We start from the raw sequence: 26,004 nt of genomic DNA, 5'->3' as shown, positions 1-26,004 counted from the left end.
CCCTGTCTAGCTAGTGTACAGTGCTCATTTTTTTTAAATAAACAATGTTTCTTATTAACAAAAACTGATGATGAAGATCTAGAATAATTTTTACTTTGACACTTTCCCCATATAATGACGTATAAAAGAGAAATTTGGCTCGGATTGAATACGTGTTAGATAAACAGCTAAAAAACACATACAAAAGAAACAAGCAAAAAGCTATAGGATGGCCGGGCTGAACTTTGAATACCCTTCACCATTTGGAACGAATTTAGAAATTTTCAAAAAAATAAAATCCGTTAAAAATTTTTGACCTATTTACAATATTCAAATACGAAACTTGAAAAAAAAAAACGATGAATAATGTTGCTAAAATCCTCAAAATACCGTATACAGAAAGGTACCGTTATATCGGAGCTATACGAAGACCTGAACTTGCATAGACAATTTTCTGTCAAAGGCTGTAGTTTTCATTATGAACTTCAAATACGACATCTCAAATAATGTCAGTGAGTATTGTACCTAAAATCGTCAAAATACCGAATATAGGGAGGTACTGATATATGGGGCCTATACGAAGACCTGGACCTGCATGGACAGTTTTCTGTCACAGACTGTAGTTCCCATTACGAACTCTAAATACGTAATTTGAAACTACTCCGGTGAATAATGACGCTAAAATCATCAAAATACCGAATATTGGGAGGTACAGTTATGTGGATTCTATACGAAGACGTGGGCCTGCAATATTCGCAATATTTTGTCATAGGCTGTAGTACCCATTACGGATTCTAAACACGTAATTTGAAACAAGTCCGGTGAATAATGTCCCTAAAATCATCAAAATTCCGTATATGGGGGGTTTCGGTAAATGGGGACTTCACGATATCGTGGACCTATATAGACATTTCTCTTCAAGGGGGTAAAGTGCTTAGAAAGAACTTCTAGTATGGATTTTAAACAATTCCATTGAAAATGTTGGCTACAAAATTCAAAATACCGAATATCGGGGGGGCGTTATATGGGGGCTAAACAATGTCGTGGACCGATATAGCCCATCTTCGAACTTGACCTGACTGCAGACAAAAGACTGATCTGTGCAAACTTTTAGATTCCTATATTTATTTGTTTTGACTCTAGCGTAATTATAACAGACGGACGGACGAAAAGGGCTAAATCGTCTTAGAATTTTACTATCAAGATATATATATATAGTTTTTTATATCTAAAATTATTATATCGATGGGTTACAGACGGAATGAAGAACTTAATATACCCCAGTGAAGGGGTATAAAAAGAAACAACACACAAACAAATATTGTTCCTAGATATGTGGTTTATTCTGAGGTTTATAGCGAAATATTATGTAGAAAGGAGGGTATATTAACTTTGTCATTCCGTTTGTAACATCCCTAAATATTCGTCGAATGGCCGTCTGTCTGTCTGTTGAAATCACGATACAGCCCACAAAATTTGGCAGAACGATTTGTATTGAGTCTAGGATGGTTGGTATTGAAAATATCTGTCAACGTTTTGGAATAACCCCCATATAACAGTACCTCCCGATATTCGGTATGATTTTCGCCTTATTTTTTCACGGATTTGTCAGTTTCAGTTTCATTTATTTCATCCATATCCTTAAACAATTTTTGAACACCTTACGGCTAACAATATTTCCTTAATCTATACTTAACATAAATCTTATTTTTCTAAGTTTACCTATATAATACATAACTTAGGCTACAGTGAAGATGTAGCCTTTCTCTATACGATTCTAATACAAATATACTTATAATTATGCTTATAATTATAATGATCTACTAAAAAATGATGTAGAAAAAACTGGAGTCCCTAACTCTTTTAATTTTTACTTTCTTAAAGCTAATTAAATCTATTATTAGAACTTCACGGATTTGTCTAAAAATTGTTATTTGTAGGTCATAATGGGTTCTAGCTCGTGTGGCGAATCATTGTATATATAGGTCCACATTTTGGTGTAGCCCCCATATAACGTTACCTCTCGATATTCGGTATTTTGATGATTATTGTCACATTTTTCACGAATTTGTCTAAAAATTGATATTTGTGGGTCATAATGGATTCTAGCTCGTGCGGCAGAACATTGTATGTATAGGTTCACGTTTTGGTATAGTCTAAAAATTGTTATTTGTAGGTCATAATGGGTTCTAGCTCGTGTGGCGAATCATTGTATATATAGGTCCACGTTTTGGTGTAGCCCCCATATAACGTTACCTCTCGATATTAGGTATTTTGATGATTATTGTCACATTTTTCACGAATTTGTCTAAAAATTGATATTTGTGGGTCATAATGGATTCTAGCTCGTGCGGCAGAACATTGTATGTATAGGTCCACGTTTTGGTATAGTCTCCATATAACTATACCTCCCTATATTCGGTATTTTGATGATTTTAGCCACATTTTTCAATGGAATAGTGTGAAAATCCCCACAAGGACTACCGTCTGAGTACTTTACCCCTTGGAAGAGAATTGTTCATATAGGTCTACGTTATAGTATAGCACCCATATAACGCTACCCCGAGATATTCGGTATTTCCAGCAATTTCGCTACATTATTCACCTAAATTGATTATATTAACGACATTATTCACCGGAATTGTTTCGAATTTCGCTTTTGAAGTTCGGAATCGTTTCTACAGCCTATGACAAAAAATTACTTATCCAGCACCACGTCTTCGGATTGTCGCCATGTAAAAGTTTTCATTTGAGCGGTGTTTTTGGGCGATTTTTTTATTTTTCCAGTACCTTCCAAATAATGGAGGGTATCAAAAGTTCAGGCCAGGCAGCCGGGCTACTTTTTTACTTATTAAAACTAAATATTGTAGGACTTATTATGCTTAAAGTTTATCTTGCTGTGTGCCACAAGTCCAACTATAGATTACAAATCTTCACACTTATCTATTACAACAAATTTACACATTTTCATAGACTATCAACACCATCTATGGATAATCCATCATTTGATGTATTTCCCATGTCCATTGTAACTATTGTGGGTGCATTTGTTTCCCATTTTCCACAAATCATTGTCTTTGCTGCTTGAAGTTTTCAATGCCAGCCAGCAATGAAGATGACTTTGGCCACATCCGTTCGTTTCATCTATCCAAAGTGACAAAATATAAAGCTCGAATGCAGCTAATCCCTTTCAAACTTAAAGCGTGAAGCAGGCCTTCAAAGTGTGGCATAAATTGTATAAATCTTAGAGCGTTTGCTGAATGAAAATATACGTCTTTTGTTTATATTGAAAAATTCACACAAATAAATGGCGAAGAAAATAAATATGGAAAACTTCAGAGCCAATGTTTGTATTTTATAAATCCCCATAGAAGGTAGCCCACGAGAGGCAATTTATACTCTTTGAGTTTTGCAAAAAAAAAAAAAAAAAAAAAAACAAGCGAAGCCATTAATTTTATTAGCCGTTAAACTTTGCCGAAATAAAATTGCCGAAATTTATTCCATTCTTTGTTTTGTTTTCTTTGTTGTTCTTCAGCTTGCTTTAGACGTGTGCTGGCCGGCAAACGCGTTGCCCCGCATTGGGTGCGACGGACCATAGCATGTGAACGCGTCGAGGAATGTATGCGTGAGTGCGGCCGCGAAAAACGTTTCACTTGTGAAGGTTTCAACTACCGGCTGGATCCTTCCGGCCATGGTCAGGGTGATTGTGAGCTAATTGAAATACCCTTGGCCCAAATCGATTTGTATTCCAGTGCAAATCGCAGAGATTCAAATCTATTGCGTCATCCCGACTATGACTATTACGAGAGGGATCGTAATGCTCCACCAAGTTGCCGGTATAATGTGTGCAGAGATTGTAGTAGTAAACTGCCACCGCCCCCACTACCACCGTCGTCATCGCACTACAACAAGCCAAGTGGATCGTGGATGGATAAACCACCATATAGGGATGATCATTACTTGCCCTCACCACCAAGTGGGGGAAGCAGTGGTGGTTACTATAGTCGGCCTCCACCGGGTAGCAGCAGTTCTTCGCTGGAGCATTATGGTCCTTCAGGGCCGTCGGGACCCTCCTATGAGTCCCATGGCCGTCCTCCACCTTATTCGTATGAGCATCACAGTGGTTCCCATGAATTTTCGTCACACAGTTCGGGTTATTATGAACATTCTTCGCATAGTGGTTATGGCAGCAGCGGTTCCGGTTTGGATCCCATTGATCGTTATGACATCCACCATGGTGATAGGGACCGTTACCGGCCCTATCCATCAAAGTGGGAAGCTTTACCCAGCGGCAGTGGTGGTGGCTATGATGGTGGTAAGCATTCACAAGAACGTTATCGTCCCCCCTATCGCCCAGGTCCTGAGTACACACCATATCGTCCCTCAGGTTCCCATGCACCGGATTCATATCGTCCTGGTCCTCCCCCACCTTCCTATAATTATTTAGATCGTGACCGTCCATCGACATACAAAAAAGGTAGTGGTAGCCCCAGTGGTGGTGGTGGTGGGGGAGGAGGGAAATATGTGCCCTACCTAATTGGTACCGACAATGAATGGGGTTCCTATGGTGGCAATTATGGTGGCTATCGTAATAAACAAACTGCCTATTGGGGTCTTACAGATCATCGTTCAAAACCCAAGGATCCAATTGATTTCAACTACTTCGATTTGGGACCACCGCCGCGTAAGGGTGCTCCGCCCCATGAAAGCAATTCGGTTTTAAGTTATCCTGGTTCCAGTTATGGAGGTTATACCAAACATGATGGTTTTGCCGATCGCTTTGATTATCGCCACCAATGGACCCGGAGGCCTGGACCAGATGGTGAGAAATGCTTTTGTAGAACTTTTGTGGAAATTATTTAAAAAAATTGAATTTTTTTTATGCTAAAGAATGTTCCGCCAAAACCTCAGAGGGATTTCGTCTACACAAAAAGATTGTAAAACACATCTATTCCGCACCCAGTTTGACAGAATGTGAACGGTTGTGCTATGGTCAGGATGCTTTTATTTGCCACACTTTCTCTTATCGCTACTCCCCTGGAAGTCGGGACAATTGCATGCTGTGTGATCGACCCATAAATCGTTTGGACTATTACGTGGACATAGAACCGGATCGCAACTACGATATCTATTCCATGTCAGATGATATGAACGTTTGTCGGAAGCCCTCGCGAAGTGATGGCCCAAGAGGAGGTGGGCCTCCAACTACGGCCTTGGCAGATCCCAGAAATGCTCGTAAGTTTGAGAGGCCTTGCATGCATCTTTAAATGAATTAACCTCTGTCTCCTTGCAAACAGAATGTTTCTTCCGTGCCATTGATGCCACACGATTCTTCAAATCCATTGTCAGAGATTCGTTGACCGTGCGATCGGTGGGGGAATGTGAAATGGAATGCATTAAATCGACGAAATTCACCTGTCGTGCTTTTGCCTTCCGTTATGGTCAACAGAGGCATGCTAGTGTTATCGATAACTGCCAACTCAGCGATTGGCCAGTCAGAGATATGGACAAGGAACGCCATTTAGTGTTGGATAAGGCATTTGATATTTTCGAGAGAGCCAGTTATGGACATGGTTGTGAAATCCAGCCCATCGTTGATGAGAAACACAAAAAATGTAAGACAAACAAAGAGTAGAAGTTTGAAAGGCAAACATTTTGAAATTAGATTAAAACGCGGTGTATTTTGAACGCTCTATCGATTTTTTCGAACAGTGTCTCTATTCACTCGTGCTAAAATTGCCACAAAGAAAAGTGAAATTTAATTTATTTAACTCACTTCCTCCCAGATCATATTTTCTTTGCGGCAAAGACCGCAAGTGTAAATAGGGACCACTTGGAAATTCGAACATAATTCCTCGGATTCCAAATATTTTTTTTTTTTCCAAATACCAATACCGTTTTTAACAACTTTTATATTCCTTAAGCCTTCTGCTATTTGGGTTATGGTTCGGCTGCCAAGCTACTGCCACCGGCGATAAAGAAAGTCATTACGACTCCCTCTGAAATGGAGTGTAAAAAGGAATGTATGCGCTTCCGGGATACCACGTCCTTTAAGTGCTACTCCTTTAGTTATGGGTAAGTGTGCTGCTTTATCATTTCATTGACCATAACTGTCATTTTATCTCTCTCTCTCTCTCTCTGTGTGTGTCTTTCCAATCATCTGTCACAGCTCACGCAAAGCCACCTTCAATTGTGAAATGTCCGATTTGGATCAAACCGAATTGAAATTGAATGTTCATTACACTCACACCGATGATAGAGATTTTTGGTTATTTGCTTGGAATCCATTCGATTATACATGTCGGGATAAGGTTAACACCATTGGTGGTTCAAGGGTTAATAATAATCGTCGCATGGACATCTTTAGGGAACCAGGTAATATTTTTGGGAGCAGTGGCATGATTCCAATGAATTTACGTTTTCTATCAATTTTTGTTGTCTTTTGTATCTTTTTTTCAGGTGATTTGGCTTGGCATCACTATTCGGTATCGGGGAAACCGTGCCGCCGCAATAGTCCCTGTGAGAAAAATCTCATAACCGGTTTCTATTCGTGTGAAATCGAGGGTGGTGAAATAGGCTCGTGGGATTATTGCTGTAAGATGGATCATCCTTGTGGCTATTCGAAAGGATTCGACTATCCATGGTAAGTTATGTAATCACTGAGTAATTAATTACAACGCTACTTTATCAAGGCCTATATAATGTCGGACTGGCCTATGTAAAGGTGGTGATACATAAGCAACTTGGCATAGCATAGCATAGCATAGCATATTAAAGTCAAATTATAAGGGAAAATAGGACATGTATGTAACATCAACTTAAGGCCGACCAGTAAGCGCAGCAAGTTTGCTGTCAAAATATATAACTGTGATTTGAATATGTCAGACTACTCATGTCATAGCAACAGTCAATAGATCATCCACATAAAAAAATTGCTTAAATGATTTAGATAACGAATTGCTAAAAATGGCACAGAAGAAGTGTCCGTGTTCAATCTGAAAAGTTATAACGGATTACTAGCATTTTTACTTCAAAGGATTTAGTAAAAATCCCTTTATTTTTCATCAATTAAAACTTGACGGCTAAAAGTTTCCTATGCTAAAAGTTTCCTATGACGAAACCAAGCGTTGCACGTCTTTGAACGGCTACGACACTTGAAAGCACCCTGGCGGAAAACGTCAAGCTCATAGGATCAAGTTCTCGAAAAATTATTTAGAATTTCTTCCAACTCCAAAATTTTTTTTAACAATTGTATTAAAAGTTTTACCATTGTCAATTGAACTACTTAAATGACATACCACGGTACAATTACCAAGGAAATCTCATTCTATTATGAAATATAAGACTTGATTTTGAAATATTTGAATTTAGCTTTAAAAAATCATTTTGCTGCAGCTAGGACAAGTATGAAGATCAACAATATCGCTTGTTTTTCTATAAAGGCGTAAGTACATATGAAGCTTGAATTCATGGCTAGACATATTTTGTGACAAGGGATTACAGAGCCGCACTAAAATCCTGCCGTCGTTTTTCATTATAATTTGTCATTAATATTCCTAGCCATGTATTCCTAGCTATGTACTTAAAACCTTAATGCTGTTAGAAAATTGTCATCCCGAAATTTCAGTCGAATTGGCCTTAAGTTGAGTGCACGAGATTTTCTGGGTAAGATTTCGATCAAAGATCAAAGCTTAAATCGTGACTTCGGCGAAAAAATACGACATATTTTCGTTGCACGAAACCAGAAAATGCAACACTTGTCAGCTAAATGAAAACAGTGTTGTATTTTCACGCCGAAGTCAGGAATTAAGCTTTGATCTGTCTCACGCCTAACAACACGGATAAAGCTTCCTCAAGATGATGGGTTTAAAGTATATTTTTGAATGATTAAGCTTAAAAAAGACACATAAAATTCGTCTTCGTAAGATATGGAACATATAATTGTTTTGATGTTCCAAAGAACGCCGAATATAATTGATTATATATTTATTCATAAAATATGCCACTCGTCATACGTATATATTTTAGGTATGAAGTTAAATTTTACTTGAAAAATCACAAGGTCGAGTACGACAGAAAAGGATTGCCATATTCGTTGTAGCAAATAAGTCTACCACAATTGTTTTGCTACGTGGCATACATAAGAAATGCATCAAAAGCGAATTTTTTTTGCAGAACTGGGATGGGTTTGATTTGGCCTGCACAAAGGAGTTCGAAGAAAATCTACTCTACTCTACACTCTGAGATTCATTTAAATTAGGGTCAAAACATTCCAATCTGTTATATGCTTGAATATTCTATACAGAATGTAATACCCAAAACTTGGGTGAGAATTGTTTTGAATTGAGCCTCAACATTAAAGACACTTGCACTCTATTCTTTGAAAATTATTCTAACTCTGACGTACTGTTACATTCCGTCTGCAAATTTCTCGTTTTATTTTAAGCTCTGTACTCGGTCATCCATTATCAAATTAGTTTGAGAATAGGACTGTTTCATACATAAACTAAAGAGGGTGCCAAAATTACGCCTTTGCGACGAAGAATGCGTGGTACATGTTCGATTTTTGATTATCTGAAGCGTATCGATGCAGTAACAAACTTCATACTCTACGTATCATTCCTAAATTGAATTTGGCCTCAGTATGATTTTTTTATACCCTCCACCTTGGAAAGGAGGGTATATTAACTTTGTCATTCCGTTTGTAACATCCTTAAATATTCGTCTTAGACCCCATAAAGTATATATATTCATAATCAGCATAAAATTCTAAGTCGATTTAATGATGTCCGTCTGTCTGTCTGTCCGTCTCTCTGTCTGTCTGTCTGTTGAAATCACGATACAGCCCACATTATTTGACGTAGAGCTCCAAAATTTAGCAGAGCTATTTGCATTGTGTCTAGGATGGTTGGTATTGAAAATGAGATATATCGGTCCACGTTCTGGTATAGTCCCCATATAACGGTACCTCCCGATATTCGGTATTTTGATGATTTATGCCACGTTTTTTCACGGATTTGTCTTAAAATTGGTATTTGTAGGTCATAGCAGGTCCCTGAGCGTGTGGCAAAACATTGCATGTATGGGTCCGAAATTTGGTATAGCCCCCATATAACGGTACCTCCAGATATTCGGTAATTTGATGATTTTTGCAACATTTTTTCACGGATTTGTCTGAAAATCGGTATTTGTTGGTCAAAATGGGTTCCAGCTCCGGTGGCGAAACATTGCATGTATGGGTCCATGATTTGGTATAGCCCTCATATAACGGTACCTCCCGATATTCGGTATTTTTATGGTTTTTGCCACATTTTTTCACTGATTTGCCTAAAAATTGGTATTTGTGGGTCATAATGGGTCCTAGTTCGTGTGGCGAAACATTGTAATTATAGGTCCACGTTTTGGTATAGCCCCCATATAACGGTACCTCCAGATATTCGGTAATTTGATGATTTTTGCAACATTTTTTCACGGATTTGTCTGAAAATCGGTATTTGTTGGTCAAAATGGGTTCCAGCTCCGGTGGCGAAACATTGCATGTATGGGTCCATGATTTGGTATAGCCCTCATATAACGGTACCTCCCGATATTCGGTTTTTGATGGTTTTTGCCACATTTTTTCACTGATTTGTCTAAAAATTGGTATTTGTGGGCCATAATGGGTCATAGTTCGTGTGGCGAAACATTGTAATTATAGGTCCACGTTTTGGTGTAGCCCCCATATTACGGTACCTCCCCATAATCGGCATTTTAATGGTTTTTGCCACATTTCTTCTAATGTTTATTTTACCCTAAGGTGGAGGGTATTAAAAGTTTGGCCCGGCCGAATTTAATGTTTTTTTACTTGTTAAAACAATGAAATCGGGGATTGAATTAATGATCTTCTCTTTGGTTAACGGGTACAACAGTAAAGGAACAATCTGTATTGTTTCTGTTTAGAAACTGAAAGTGATGTCTTAGAATTCGGCTGATATTCATACTAGACTATAGAAAACTTACATTAGATCAATGTATCTTTATAAAATCGTCCATTAGGCGAATTTAGACCTCATGGCGAAGTAGCTCGTTGTCAAGAGCTATTTCGCCAAGAATCAATCGAAGGAAGGAAAATCACAACAAATAGTTTACAGAATTTATATTTGCAAAAAAAATTGTTTAACAACAACACATATAAAAATCTCTTACCACATGACAATTTTTTTCCCCCAAACAGGTGCTTTGTTGGCGACGAACCAGATCAATGGCGTAAATGTAGCGATCGTTACTATCCTGGCAATCATACCCTCACACATTCCGGTCTCAGTGTTAAACCTCTAAAACCCAGCGAGAAACGAAAACCCTCCGACAGTTATTCATCGGCTGCCTCAACATCTGAAGAATATCAAAAACCACCCAGACCTGGCGGCTTGCAGAATTTAAGCGATTTCACAGCTGCCCGTCTTTGGCCTGTAACATATCTCTACAGTGAAGGTCCACCGAACTCCACCGAGTTTAGTAATTTTGTCGATTGCAACAAGGAATCGTGCTAATTTCCAAGCAAGAAACAAAAAACAAACGCAAAAACAAAAGAAATATCTATGCAATGTAACCTAATCTTAATCTAACCTACAAGTATTTAGTTTTGTGTTTAAGAATTTATATACATGTACTTTTAGTTTTTATTTGTAATATGTCTCCCCTTTTTTTTTTGTAATTTTTCTTTAATTATTGTAGATTGTCTAACCGAAATGTGATCCTCTGCCGCTATCCTTATCCATTTCCTTGTGAAATTTCTAAAATTTTAATAACAAAAATGAGATTTAAAATTGGTTTGGTTTCCATAGCTCCCTAATGCAAATAGAATAAGTGCGATTTTAGTACATACAAACATTTTTTTTTTTTTTTGGGTTCTAGCAAGTATTTTATTTTATAATTAAAATGATATTTTTATTTTGCAGCTAAGTAACAGAATAATATTGATTTTTGTAACTTTTAGGTTAGATATTGCTTAAAATGGACACTGATGATGATAATGATAATAAAGCAAATTAAAGTTTTAATAAAAAGTAGATATGTAAGATTTACTTCAATGATAACAAGAACTAAAGTGTGAAATTTCAAGTTTTTTTTTAGTACAACCTCCTATGACCGAAAATTGTCTATACGGGAAAAGCCTCAAATTATAGCCAGATCCATCTGCAAACGTATTTTTGCATATAAATTTCAAAACTAGTAAATACTTGCAGGCATGATACAATAAGGATGTAGAACAACTACGTAAAACCACAGAAATGCAGCCCTGACGTTATGCCCGCTTCTTGTCAAATTCACATGCAACAAGTTGATTTTATTTATGCAATATTTTTCCTCATTTTTAAATGAGTTAAATCTCGCGAAAAAGTAATAAAATGAAAGGGTTTTCTTCATAAATATGATCCAAACAGTTTGATCTGTCAATTCCATGGCAAAACTGGCGAATAGCTTTGACGCCATTTCCACTATGTATGTTTCTTCCAATGATTAATTTTGAAAATATTTTGTTTTTTTATTTTTCAAAACAAAAATACATACACAAAATTGGCAGAAGTCGGGCACACTTGAAAAATTTAATCAGCTGGTAGCTCTACTTTACCATTTCATTGTAACATGCATGGTACAAAAATACAGGTAGACGCATCGACGCAGCTGCTGGGACAATGAACTGTCAAACCGAGTTTGAAATTAAAAATGTTGAATGAAAAATTTTTGATATTTGTAAAAATTGTTGAAAAATGCATATCATAACAACCTCCAATTTGCATCGTATAAGAAGACGTGTAAAAATCTACTTATTTTTGACAAAACATTTTAACAATTTTGACATATCAATGTTCCCAAGCGTTGATGCATTGTGATAATCGACCAATCATAATAATTTGGTCCAAGAAAAACATCCTTTATGTTTATTGTGATTGTACGCAACACATTTATAATATTTTTTTGTCATCTAAGTCAACCCCGTTTCAATTAATAATTGATCTGTTCCAGAACTGCGAGAATGTAAAATTTTTTACTACGATAACCTATATTCCCTTGATATCAAAAAATGGCAAATATCTATGTATCCAGATTCTACCCGGGTATTATCATTTGATTGATATATTGGAGGACTATTGCTCTGTTCCAGAATCTACAATGATCTACTGGTTTCGTATTTTTTTCGATATCGTAAATCACAATTGTGCAAAAACTGTTTATTGTCAAATTGTTGTCAAGAGTAGTCTTCTTGACCGATCTTCTATAGACCTTGATAAAATTATTCCAATGTAGTCTCATTTCAAATAAGCATACCCACCTCTGCATTTTCTTTAATTTACCTTGTCAAATCTTACTGCATAAAAATAGGTTCCCATCTCTGATTTGTGTATTTACAATGGACTTATAAATATATATTTTGACAATGAGATGTTGTCAAAAGAAATATTTAAAGAAAATTGTATGCATATGACTTAACCTTCTTGATTCTACCATGGTCGATTCAATCAAATGTTGTATTAACACAGGCGGACGGACAGGTGACATAAAACGTCTTACAATGTTACGCTGATCAGGAATATTCTTTAGAGGTCCTTAAAAAAGTTTACATACAAATGTTTATCCGACTACGATTTTTTAATGCTCCGACTCCGGTACACTACGATTTTTTTATTGTTCCGACTGCGGTACACTACGATCATCGTTGTGTTCCGGTACAGTATCACTAAAATATTTTTTAGTGGTAGTGTACCGGTATACTACCGCTAAAATTTATTTTAGTGATACTGTCCCGGTACAGTACACTATGTTTGTGTACTGTTTATTTTCGAACGCTGATCAGAAATCAGACTTGTCTTGTAAGCACAACGAAAAACTACTGTAAAGATTGAAACACCCTTGTACTGAAAATATATTTTTTGCGTTGTCATACTTTTAAATCCCAATTGCCGATATTTTGACAGTACGGCTGAAATCAGCAGGTCTTATTGAACGACCTAAAACATGGGTATATAAACAGCTTGAAGTTTTCGTATGACATATTTTGTGACATCGTAAAGGAATGCCAGAGCCGCACTCTAATCCTGCCGTCGTTTTTCCTTATAATTTGTCATAACTATGCCTAGCCATGATGCCAAGCTACTTATGTACTCACGAATTCACCCGTATTGTCGAAATACATGCCATTGCGAATAAAACGAATGAAAACGTAACGTGTTCCAGAACCTAAAAATTAGTACTACTAGCAAAACTTGCAGCTCTCTCGAGAAAAAATGGCGCAGAGTGGTGCACATTTATGTCTGTCTTAGCTACAAGAATTTGGCCGAGCAGAAATGTGCATATTGTAAATTTGACAATTAATTGGCAGGCTAACAAATATATATACACTTTTCAAAGTTCGCGCGTCACAACAAAAATAAAGAAAATGATCAACTTAAAAACTAAAGGAAAAACTAATATTTGTCGTGCAAAAAACAAAAAGAGAAAATATGGAGCAACTGCTGTATTCACTTTTGGATGATTCCAGCAGTGAAGAGGACTGGCTGAATCAGATTATTAATTATTATTATAGATTAATAATTTTAACTTACCGTCTTCAATACTCATTTTTAAAAATTTTGCGTCATTCTCAGTAAGGTTTCACCAGTCCGATTTAGACTGTTTACTTTTTGAATTTTGAAATTTTATCGCATTTCTGCTAATTTTCCGTTCCCTTATTTTTTGAGCACACCCATGGTTGAAGAATACAGGTAGTCGCTTCGACACAGCTGCTGGGACAATGAACTGTCAAAACGATTTTGAAATTTAAAATGTTGAATGAAAAATTATTAAAATTTGTAAAAATTGTTGAGAAATGCATATTGCAACGTATAAGAAAATATATAAAAATGTACTTATTTTTGACACAACAATTTTTAAAATTTTGACATATTCTTCTATTCTTCTACCATGAGCACACCTAAATGAGAATGACATTTCGAACTGTTCTCTCTTCTTCTAGTTTTACTACCAAACAAGTACTGGAACAAAACTTTTAAAGTATGCTTTGCCAACTCAGGTTACCTTGGAACAATAAGGAGGTAGAACAGCTTCATACTTCAGCCCGCTTACTGTCGAGGCTATGCCCGCTTATTTTAAATATTGATTAAAAAACGAAAAAGTAGAAATAGAGAATGAAATGCCTGGATTTTCTTCCAAAAATATGATCTCAATCCTCCAATTCCATGACAAAAATAGTTATTATATTTAATGTTCACCCTGCAATATACGATTCTTCCAATCATTGATTTTGAAAATATTTTGTTTTCGTTTTTCAAAACAATAAATACTTACACAACAGCTGTGTCGATGCGTCTACCTATATTCTTCTACCATGCCACAGCCGATTAGTTTTCAAATGGTAATCCCATGGTACAATGAAGAGAAGGTAGGTCAACTTTGAAAAAATTGCAAGTATAGAGGTCTACCTGTTTGGCTTGTAATGTCAGAATTACTATCAAAACAATAAAAAAGTAAACAACTTGTTGCATTGATTTTGAATAAATAATTTAAAACCGCGAAAACTGAATGAATGGTCAAAATTTATTTTCAATATCATGTTCTATATATCTCTTATGGTTTATTTCGCGACAAAAACTGTAGATTTTGTCGATGCATTCCTTGCAATAAGCATTTTGAAAACACCCGAATTTGAATATTTTCTGAACAATTTTTTATTATTGAAAAGAAGACACACACATAAGCAAATGAAGTTGACATATTAAGCCAGAAAAATAAAAAAATTTAAATCATATGGTAGTTCTGCCCTACCTTGAATTCATTGTACCATGGGTAATCCGGCGCTGAAACACCTTGTACTAGTTCCGCGGCTCATTTATTGAATGTTCCAGCTGATTGCGTTGGTTCTTTTGGATTTTGTTTTCTGTTTATTTTTTTATCGGGGCATTGTGTTTTGACTTTTTATCTATTTTGTTGGGGACGTCTCTTTTGATTCGACCCGCAAAAGCTGTATTTTTATTATTTTTTATTAAGACCTTTTTTCTTGTTTTTGCAGATTGTCTAATTCCACTACTGTTTATGTTCTTTCAGCTTACTATCTAACACTGTAGACTGCAGATACCTCGGGTTTAAGAAGCTCAATTCCAAATTCTTCAACATGCATGCCGGCACATCCGTCTGCATTTTATTTGACTATTTTGATTTTTTTTTTATTAATCAAACCTTATTGTATTTTTCTTCTTATTTTTGCAGATTTTCGACTCTCAGCAAAAAAGATGTAACTACCTATGCTTTCCCAGCTTAGAATATGAAACTCTTCGCTGCTGACGCATAGTGTGATTTGAGACCTAAAGTTTCAGCCGAGTGAAGCATTCTAACGATTTGTTTGTGACTACTGCACTTCGATGGAAAGAAACACTTCTAATTCCTTATAATGCAGCCGGCTATATATATTTTTTTTTTTTTTTTTTTTTTATTATTCAGACCTTATTACTGTATTTTTCTTCGTTTTTACAGATTGCCTATTTCCAGCGAAAAATATACAACTGGATATGCTCTTCCAGCTTACTTCCTCAAACTCTTCTTGAAGGGGCATCGGATTGTGTGATTCGAGACCTGCAGAATCATATCCTGCCCAATAAAGCATCCCAGTGATGGATTTGTACCCAAACATTATTTACATAGATTAACCTTGTATTTGTAATGTGAAAAATTGTAAACATTAATCTTGAAATATATGGTCTGCGGAAAGTTGGCTACTTTGCCATATCGTCATTTGAAACCCTTTATATAAATTAATATATAAACTAACAAAAGTATATACTTGCTTTAATGTAATATTATTTTTAACTATTTTAAAGATGATACATATGCTCCATACCAAGAACATGTGGACTTGAGCGTTCTTAGAAATGAGCTTAGAAAACGGGACGATGATATGAATCAACGGCTGGATTCGACGCAGCAACTTATTAAGACATTAACGGAGGAACTCATCCATCTCAAAAATGAGTTACGACAAAACACATGTATTAAAACCGAACAGGATTTATTACCGACTTTGCCACTTACTACGTTAGAGGATTACATGCAGTTCGAGAAAAATATCGCGGAAAATAAAGACATGCGAAAGCAATTGGTAGCTATTGCTATTTAAAAGACGATGTCTTAGCATTTAACTCATAATCATTTAATTTACATTTCTTACAGGAATCATTAATAGGACGTGTCGGCGGCAAAAATATGGCCTCCTTCATAAAAATGTCAATTAAATCAATCATTACCGATGAAGTTGCCATTGATATTACTTGGCGAGGTACTCCTAACAAACCCAGTTTCCAAAAATTCTATTTATACAATATTATAAAAGGTTAGTTGGAAATTTTATCATCGAGTAAACTTGGTAGATTAAAATATATTTTTTACAGAGGCCTGCCATGCACAAGATCCTACATCATCGGACTATGTCATCAACAAGATTTGCCAGCAACATATATTGCATGCTCGTGATAGAGTAGCAAAGAGAAACTCAAAAGCAATACTCCCTGATTAATAAATTAATTTGACACGCGACAGTTCCATTTTTAGATAAGATTGTCAGAAAGGACTGTCTCAAGTTAAATATATTTGGGCGAATCACAACAATTCCGTTTATCTACTGTTTGTTGATGTGCAAAACACGTTCCTAAATAGGTAGATTTTGTTTTTCATTTTTAAAACAATGCAATCTTTATAGAAAATACTAAAGGCGATGAACGCAAAAATTATGTTTAAATATTTCAAATTTGGTTCCAATAAGCTATTAAATACAAATTTAATCTTATTTCTACGGTTTTTTACTGGTTCTGGGGGTTTTAGCACTTATCCAATAAAGAAGTTCATGTATCACTTCTCTCCAGAACCCACAATTTAAAATCGATGTTTTGCAGTTTAACGGCTATCATTCGGCACATCAGGCCAGCTAATGACGCGCCACATGTCATACAGCCAAAGAATCAATTCAATTGCTGCATCAATCACTTCCCGATCGTGTAATTTCGCGTTTTGGAGACCATTCTTTTCATTCTTTATGTTTTGTTTTCTGAAGTTTATAAATTAACGAAAATAGCGTGTGCCTGCAAATCCATACATAACCTCATTGTGTATACTTTACGATATTTAATAGTTTCACAATTGTTTAAATATCTGTGTTTTATTTAAAATTTAATAATTGATTTTCAGTTCTCCCGAGAACCAATTTAAAACAGCTGTTTCATTTAAGGCTAATGCTACCATTTTGAAGTGAATGTTTTTAAAATTACTTGCAGGAGGGAGGCGGTTATTACTTCACGTGCACTGCCGAAGAGTCATTTATTGCTCGAGATTATTTAGAAAAATTCTAGAATATAATGAATAAACGTGTTGCTGGAACACTATTTGCTGTCACCTCTGCCGCCTTAGGTTCCTATTATTATGGTGGTTATCAGGAAAGAAAGAAAATAAGTCAACTGTTGCCTTTACAACAAGCCGAACTCTTGCATAAGGTGAGAAAGCACTGTTTTTGCAAATACCTACACGATTACAAAGAAATTAAACTTTGCAGCATTCTCAAAAGCCAGCATTTCCATTATTTGCCAGCATCTCAGCTGCCGTACCTGCCACCACTAAAGATGTTAATCTAACTGCCACACCACAAAGAGTGGGAGAAATAATGAAATATGGTTTCCCCAGTTTGGATTCAGTACGTTCCTATTCCGATTTTGTTCTTAGTTATGACCGCAGAAACCGTGTTCCAAACTGGGTATTTGAACACATAACAGCAGAATCGATAGCTAAAAATGAAAATGTTGATCGCTCGAAATGTGACTTTAAAGTCGACGAGAGCATTCATCCCTATTTTCAGTCACAAAATTCTGATTACCGACGTTCGGGTTTCGATCGTGGACATATGGCAGCAGCCGGTAATCACAAACGCCATCAAAAGCATTGTGAGGATACCTTCTATCTGACGAATATGGCACCACAAGTTGGTCAGGGGTTTAATCGTGATTCATGGGAACGTTTGGAGTCCCATACACGTGCATTAACGAAAGTCTATACCAACGTTTATGTTTGCACGGGTCCATTGTATTTACCCAAACAGGAAGACGATGGCAAAAAATATGTAAAATACCAAGTAATTGGGAATAATAATGTTGCTGTTCCCACACACTTCTATAAAGTTATTGTTGGTGAAACATCCGATAATCATTTGGAAATGGAATCCTATGTAATGCCAAATCAAGTGATAAGCGATGATACGCCATTATCAGTGTTCCAGGTGCCACCTGAGTCAATTGAACGGGCGGCCGGTCTATTATTCTTCGACAAAATCAGTAAGAAACAATTGCGCAAAATCAATGGCAAAAAAGTTTAAAATGTAGAAGATATTTTTTTTTCTTGTTTTGTTATTTATTATTGTATATGATTGTGTAAATTTTTCATTTTTTTCAACTCCAGTGCAAATTAGACTATTAAGAATAAATACATGATTTTAAACCCCACATGAATCTTGGTTTTAAGTCTCTCTTTAACGTAACGTCTACCTTTTGTAATTTTTATATCCTGTCACTAAATTGATGTTCGTTACCAATTCGAAAATTACTATATCAGTCCAAGCCATAGGTTGTTGAGTATTTGTAATGCAATGTAATTTCCCTTCATAGCCAAAAAAGTCACCTTTTCTGGGGACATCGAAAAAATACGCCCCGCCATGGTACAATAAAAATGTAAGTTGCATTACATTACATTTTCGAAAGAAAATCCATGCATTTCATTCATCTGTCGCTCTATTTTACTCATTTTAAAAATGGGGAAAACACCAAATAAACAAAAATAGTATTTATTCTTCTATATCTATAAAAGAGGAAAATGTTTGTATGTTTGTTTGTAATTTATGGACTCGAAAACCGCTGAACAGATTTTCCGGAAAATTTGCATGTATTCTGCAACATCGCTTGAAAGTAACATAGGCTATATACATTTTTGAAATTCCACTTGGAAGTGGAGATATAGCATCAGAATCGGAGGTACCTTCCTAAAATTTAGATTTTATATACTATTGATCGATTACAGATACAGTCTCCAAATTTGGAATGCGTAACGGAATTTGGAACAAAAATAAATTTGCCAAATTATATTGAAATCGGTTCAGATTTGGATATAGCTCCTATATATTTTTTCGGCTGATTTTAAGCATTTGATGCACCAAACACGCTATGTATCCCAAATTTCAATGAAATTTGAAACGTGTGATGGATTTTCCTTAAAAATAAATTTGTCAAATTATATTGAAATCGGTTCAGATTTGCTCCCATATATACCTTCAACCGATTTCGTTTATTTGATGCACCAAACACGATATGTATCTATAATTTCAATGAAATTTGGAATGTGTAGCGGAAATTAAAACAAATATACATTTGTAAAATTATATTGAAATCGGTTCAGATTTGGATATAGCTCCCATATATATCTTCAACCGATTTCGTTTATTTGATGCACCAAACACGATATGTATGTTCGATTCCAATGAACTTGGGAATGTGTGACGGGATTTTGATTAGAAAATAAATAAGTCAAATTATATTAAAATCGGTTAAGATTTGGATGTAGCTCTCATATATATTTTCGATCGATTTCACGTATTTTATGCACCATACACAATATGTATGTTCGATTCCAAAAAAATTGGAATATGTGACGGGATTTTGAATTTTAAATTAATCAAATTATATTAAAATCGGTTCAGATTTGGATATAGCTCCCATATATATTCTCGGCCGATTTCACATATTTGATGCACCCAAAGCGAGAGAGACGAAATCTGGCACCAGAAAAAAATTGCCAAATTATATTGAAATCGGTTGAGGTTTGGGTATAGCTAACACATATATTTCGACCGACTTCATACATGTTATGCACCAAACACGATATATATGACCCATTCCAATGAAATTCAGAATGTGTGGCGGAATTTGGTTATAATAATAAATGTGATAAATTAATTGGAAATTAGTTAAGATTTGGATATAGCTCCCATATATATATTATCGGCCGATTTCACATATTTGACGCACCAATTTCAATGAAAAATGAAAGTTGTGGCGGAATTTGGTGTAAAAGTAAATTTTTTAAAATTATAATTAAATCGGATCAGTTTTACGAATCTGTCCTACATCCTTATTGTACCATGCCCCCCGCTAAATTTAAAAGCTGTTGCAAGATTCTCAAGTTCGTCGCTCTCAAGACTTGCTTTGCAGCCTATATCTTATTGGTCTGTGACATGGTAGAAGAATATAGGTAGACGCATCGACACAGCTGCTGGGACAATGGTCTGTCAAACCAATTTTGGAATTGAAAATGTTGTCTGAGAAATTATTTAAATTTGTAAAAAATTTTGAGAAACGTGAATTATAATAACCTACGAATGACGTCGCATAAGAAAATATATAAAAATCTACTTATCTTTGAAAAACATTTAATTTTTTTACATATCAATGCTCCCAAGCGTTTGTGTGTATACCTTTTTATATCCTCCACCATACATAGTATGGATGGTATATTAAGTTCGTTATTCCGTTTGTAACTCATCGAAATAATCATTTCAGACCCAACAAAGTATATATTCTTGATCAGCGTAAGATTCTAAGACGATTTAGCCATGTCAGTCCGTCTGTTGTAATCACGCTACAGTCAAAACGAATAAAGACAGAAAGCTAAAATTTTGCACAGATCTGTCTTTTGTCTGCAGAAAGGTAAAGTTCGAAGATGGGTTATATCGGTCCACGATATCGTATAGCCCCCATATAACGGTACCCCCCGATATTCGGTATTTTGATGATTTTATCCACATTTTTAAGGGAATTGTCTGAAATTCCACACAAGGAGTTCCTTGTGAGTACTTTACCCCCTGAAAGAGAATTATCTATATAGGTCCACGATATCGTATAGCCCCCATATAACGGCACCCCCCGATATTCGGTATTTTGATTTTAGCCACATTTTTCAACGGAATTGCCTGAAAATCAACACAAGGAGTTCCTTGTGAGTACTTTACCCCCTGAAAGAACGATATCGTATATCCCCCATATAACGGTACCCCCCGATATTCTGTATTTTGATGATTTTAGCCACATTTTTCAACGGATTTTTTTTTTTTCATCTGAAATTCTACACAAGGAGTTCTTTGTGAGTACTTTACCTCCAGTTATAGATTTGTCTATATAGATCCACAATACCGTATATCCCCCATATATCGGCACCTTCCGATATTAGGTATTTTAAAGATTTTAACTGAATTTTTAATGGAATTTATTTTTTTGAACATTTTCTAATTAGTTTCAAATGGTGGAGGGTATTCAAAGTTCGGCCCGGCCGAACTTACTGCTTTTTTACTTGTTTCTTCTACTATGGTCTGTTATTAGAAGCGGGAAAATCATTTCGACATTTGACTTCAAAATTGTTTACTTTATTAGACAAATTTTCCTCCCATTAAGTAGCAGCAACGGTAGTCATTTAAGTTTCAAATCTAAGCTCAGGCGCGGTATAAGAATGGATCTGCAGATGACAAAGCCTGCCAATCTTATCCGTCTCACTCATGATGCTTAAGTAGAATTTCTAGTCTCTCTTGAGTCCCACAAATTTATTCCCTGTTTAACCAAGCACAGTTAGCTTCTTCCGTCAATATCTGATAGAAAATACGCCAAAAATTATAATTGTGTTTTTTTTTTATTTTTTTTATTATGTAGTTAAAATTAGGCGCTGTTGTTTTTCTTTTTTTGTAATTTATAAATATACGAAAAATTATATTTTTGTAAGCAGTTTTTATTTGATCTTGGTTTTTTGTTTTTTCAAACATTCCATTGATCCGCCTTTCCAACAGTAAAAGGAAAAACAAACAAATTAATACGCAGAACTTAATGAGAATACGAGATGGTTTGGGTTGTGTGAAAATGCATAAAGAAGAGAAGGTAGTGTGGTGGCGAGAAACATAACCGATATTAAATGGGTTAATATATATAAAAGTAACGACGACATGAATTTTGTTGTTGAAATGATGTATTTCTCAGGCTTTTGATGATTTTGGTTCATGAAACATTTAATACATTTCACCCTGATTCTTTGAGCGTACATCATCAATCTTCAAAATCATCTTAACCAATTGTGTGGCCAGAAGGATTTGCTGTTTCTTGGAATTCAAAGATTCAACAACATTGTGATTTTTCATGTTGGAATCACCGCTCAACATGCAGTCAACGCCCAGACTTGGACATTTTTCACCAACCTGGCGGGCTTTCAATTCTGAAAGGGTTTCGATGGGATGAAGACCACTGTTTTCAGCCAAAGCCAAGGGAATGCTTTCCAAGGCAACAGCAAATGAACGGAAGGCATACTGTTCCAAGGTGGACAATTGATCGGCCTCCTTGGCAACAGCCAATGAACAGCTAATTTCAGCGGCACCACCACCATAAACAATGCGGGAGTCCTTTAAAGAAAATATAATTATTATTTTTTCATTTTCCGGATTCGAAGAGCAATTCGAATTTCCACTTACCTTTACTAAAGAACGCACAATGCACAAAGCATCGTGAATGGAACGCTTAGCCTCGGCCGTAATCATTTGGTTACCACCACGCAAGAAAATGGTAACAGCCTTTGAGTTCTTGCATTCTTCGATGACCAGCATCTTGTCCTTGGAAGTACCAAAGGCTAAAGTAAATTCAATTTCATTAATAGTAACGTATTTTTGTGCAACATTTTAAAATGTACTTACAAACTTCTCTGACGAGACCAGCTGTGCCCAATTTCTCGGGTGTCAATTCTTCAAAACGTGGCACAATACGGCCACCAGTGGCAATGGCGATCAATTCAATTTCAGGACCACCAACCCAACGTACTGCTGGCAGTTCATGTTGCAACAGCAAGTGATTTGCCTCATCATCAAAGCCCCATTGGCAAATGGCCAAGGTGGCACCAGCTTCCTTGACTTTCTTCACCATATCAATGAATTTCTCTTGTTCGTATTCACGCAAGGCACGATAATCTTCGGCGGAGGTAACATCCAACTTATGCTTGGTCTTGGGCTTTGGGGGTTCAAATGGGCAGGTCAAAATGGCCAATTTTACATCTCTCAATGTCTTGGGCATTTGTGCATGACTCATGGTCTTGTCGACAACGACACCTTTAACTAACATAGAATCTTCCATGCGGCCACCAACTTTTGTCTCAATCTTAATCAATTCAAAGTTGACATCTTTCTTTTCAATATCGGCCACATTCAAAACAGCGTCAACAGCCATTTCAGCCATTTGACGATGACATTTGTTGACAATCTTTGAGCCTAAAGTGGTCATGGCGATTTGAATAAGGGGTTCCTTGTTATTGGGATCAATGGGGAATGGTTCGGCAATGGATTCCAATTGTTTGACAGCACACTGGGCAGCCAATTCAAAACCGTCAGCAATACGTATGGGGTGGATGCCACGATCAATTAGGCCCTCAGCTTGCTCCAAAAGAGCACCAGCCAAAACAACAACACCAGTGGTGCCATCACCAATTTCATCATCTTGAGATTGTGACAATTGTACCATTAATTTACCAATTTCATGGTCGACATCCATCAATTTCATAATGGTGGCACCATCATTGGTAACAGTAACATCACCATCGGGACTCACCATAATCTTGTCCAAGCCCTTGGGACCCAAAGAAGTCTTGAGGGTGGAGGCAATTTGGCGGGCGGCCAAAATGTGACTCTTTAAAAGAAGAAAAATAAATATTAAATTGAGTGTGTCAGCTCGACTAAATGGCGCGATGTCATAAACTTGAGAAATTAATTACATTTAAGCGAAGTTTGTATTTGAATCTATGTTGATGTTAGAATTTGACTTTGACACTAGAATGCTTTATGCTGAAAAAGAATAGATAAAACATATTTTGAAGATGCAAGTTCCATTTATAAATTATAGACCTTTCGGGTTTAATTTTTGGATAGGAAACCTTTTACAAGTTTTTAGGTATGCATTCTACATGTCTGTTAGAGAAAAAAAATTAGATATAGAAAGACGACATATGTCTCCCGGGGACAGAAGGAACATAAAGGACACTAAAATGAAGTTAGATGAATCGACTTTTTTTATTTTTTCGTTCACAAGACTCAACAAGACCTCAATGGATAGAAACTTCTAGATAGGACTTATAAATTATTCAATTTAATTTTTATAACAAAGCCTAATATAGGTCACCGCCTTTACACAAACTTAAAGTACACTACTCTCAATTAAAAATATTTTAAGGTTCATTTTGAATAAAAACTATTACTTTAAAATGCAATTTTTAGGTTTTTACAGGCCTTCTATGAATGGATTACTGTATTTAAAACTAGTTAATCGAATTCTATGGAGTGCTCCTTTGTTCTTTTGAAAATTCCTTTTTCTTGAAGTTGGGGGTTTGAATACTTTTTGTAACTAACTGCATCACATTGACTGCTTAACGTTTCGAATAAATTCGTATTAACATTTTATATGTACCATTGCACAGACACCTACGTAAAGGCATATTGAACTACATTTTAATACGAATTTTCATGTTTTCAACACCATATGTTTTGTATGATTTAGTTTTGCACGCTGCAAGGCTGACATCAGAATCAGATGGTGGCTCACTGTGTCTGAGTCATTGCCGCTTGGCGTCTTTAACCTCAAACATTTTTAATAAATGCACAAATGTTGAGTGGGGGTAACAATTACTCAGTCATGGAAAACATAAATGAAATTCCAAACACAAATGTTTAATTTTTCACAAAATACAGATAATTTTCAAAAATATTTTTTCTTTTATCACATATTTTTCATAATTTTGTTTCAATAAGATTTCATTCTTCAATTTCCAATAATGAATCATATCCCAATTAACTTCTTTTTGGACCATCTGGAATATTCCGGTAGCCAAAAAGCCGGCAAATTTTTAATAATACGCACAACTGTTTATTAAAATCATCTCCAACACTAGAAATATACACTTTTCCACTTTCAAGTCCATTCTTTCGACACAGTTTTTAGGAAAAATTCCAAAGTTCTAATAAAAATCTTACTTTGATGGCATCTGTTCCAGTGATACGCTTTTGTTTATCTTGTTCTCTTAAAATGATGAAAGGTCTGCCATATTCATCAAAGGCAACGGTGCCCGGAAATGCACTCATAGTTAATAGAGGATTTTTTGCTTAATTAAATACCGATTCCACTGGATTTATTTCACTACTTTTTTCTTGGGCTTCAGGTATTTTGCAAAAAATTCCTTTTGATACCGACCGACGACCGTACGAGACACAAAAACCCAGCCCGGCGATGAATTGTCAAAATATTCTCGTGACATTACAATGTTGCCAGATCAAAATTAATATTTAGTTGCCCCATTAACATGGAAGTGCGGCAAAGAATGGTACTGTATATAAGTACTCGAAAGGTTATTGAAGCTCGTCATACATTAAAATGTGTAGCATTTTATCTCTCCTTGTTTTGAGATGCTAACGTCATTGACTACATGTTCAAGAGTATTAAGTTAAGAGTACATAAAACGCTTTTTTGACTGGCTTAATTCATCGGCTGGCTATTTCCTTAAAGGTAGACTTAATTTAATTTCGGACCATAATGCTTGTTCATGGCTCAATAAGAAAGGTTGCTTATCTTTAAAGAAATTAAAAAAATCAACTCTGTGCTGGGAACAGACTCATTAAAATCCAACAATTGGTTTTGTTTTTTTTTTTCATTTTTAACAAAATTCTTATATTGCGAAAACCCGTGAAACAAGAATGGAATTTTGAGCGACCCAAAATTCCATTCTTGTTTGAATCTAAAATAATAGGAAAATACTGTTTTATCCCAAAAATTTGCAATGGGCAACACATTAATGTCGAAAATATGCATTTATTTTGCAACTGAATTTGAAATAATTTCAAATTATTGTATTTTTTATTCAAAACAAAAATGTGTATATGTTTTGACAGAATAAGGTAAG

The 26,004-nt window shown here is 35.7% G+C and overlaps 4 protein-coding genes across 4 annotated transcripts in view; 3 read left to right on the top strand and 1 right to left on the bottom strand.

Annotated features, from left to right (window-relative positions):
• LOC131801653 (uncharacterized) overlaps window positions 1-11,004 on the top strand; it is an 81,884-nt gene extending 70,880 nt beyond the window's left edge. The window contains exons 5-11 of the mRNA XM_059120540.1: window positions 3,515-4,801; window positions 4,870-5,214; window positions 5,277-5,594; window positions 5,904-6,054; window positions 6,149-6,354; window positions 6,439-6,622; window positions 10,193-11,004. Of these exons, the coding sequence (XP_058976523.1) occupies window positions 3,515-4,801; window positions 4,870-5,214; window positions 5,277-5,594; window positions 5,904-6,054; window positions 6,149-6,354; window positions 6,439-6,622; window positions 10,193-10,508 (2,807 nt within the window). The 3' untranslated portion in view covers window positions 10,509-11,004. The remainder of the gene's footprint in view (window positions 1-3,514; window positions 4,802-4,869; window positions 5,215-5,276; window positions 5,595-5,903; window positions 6,055-6,148; window positions 6,355-6,438; window positions 6,623-10,192) is intronic.
• Window positions 11,005-14,848: 3,844 nt separating this feature from the next.
• LOC131801652 (uncharacterized) lies at window positions 14,849-16,764 on the top strand. Its single transcript, XM_059120538.1, has 3 exons — window positions 14,849-16,108; window positions 16,180-16,339; window positions 16,398-16,764. The coding sequence occupies exons 1-3, from the start codon at window positions 15,908-15,910 to the stop codon at window positions 16,520-16,522; spliced, it is 486 nt and encodes a 161-aa protein (XP_058976521.1). The 5' UTR covers window positions 14,849-15,907; the 3' UTR covers window positions 16,523-16,764.
• Window positions 16,765-17,259: 495 nt separating this feature from the next.
• On the top strand, window positions 17,260-18,470 carry LOC131801722 (endonuclease G, mitochondrial-like). Its single transcript, XM_059120662.1, has 2 exons — window positions 17,260-17,492; window positions 17,552-18,470. The coding sequence occupies exons 1-2, from the start codon at window positions 17,358-17,360 to the stop codon at window positions 18,362-18,364; spliced, it is 948 nt and encodes a 315-aa protein (XP_058976645.1). The 5' UTR covers window positions 17,260-17,357; the 3' UTR covers window positions 18,365-18,470.
• Window positions 18,471-21,753: 3,283 nt separating this feature from the next.
• LOC131801651 (T-complex protein 1 subunit epsilon-like) lies at window positions 21,754-25,349 on the bottom strand. The gene is made up of 4 exons (XM_059120537.1): window positions 25,082-25,349; window positions 22,763-23,744; window positions 22,544-22,698; window positions 21,754-22,474 (listed from the first exon to the last, which is right to left on the bottom strand). The coding sequence occupies exons 1-4, from the start codon at window positions 25,187-25,189 to the stop codon at window positions 22,088-22,090; spliced, it is 1,632 nt and encodes a 543-aa protein (XP_058976520.1). The 5' UTR covers window positions 25,190-25,349; the 3' UTR covers window positions 21,754-22,087.
• Between the last annotated feature and the right edge of the window lie 655 nt (window positions 25,350-26,004).

This window comes from Musca domestica, unplaced genomic scaffold (assembly GCF_030504385.1).
Source record: "Musca domestica strain aabys unplaced genomic scaffold, Musca_domestica.polishedcontigs.V.1.1 17, whole genome shotgun sequence".
Classification (NCBI taxonomy): Eukaryota; Metazoa; Arthropoda; class Insecta; order Diptera; family Muscidae; genus Musca; species Musca domestica.
This window is presented reverse-complemented; position numbering and strand designations above follow the sequence as displayed.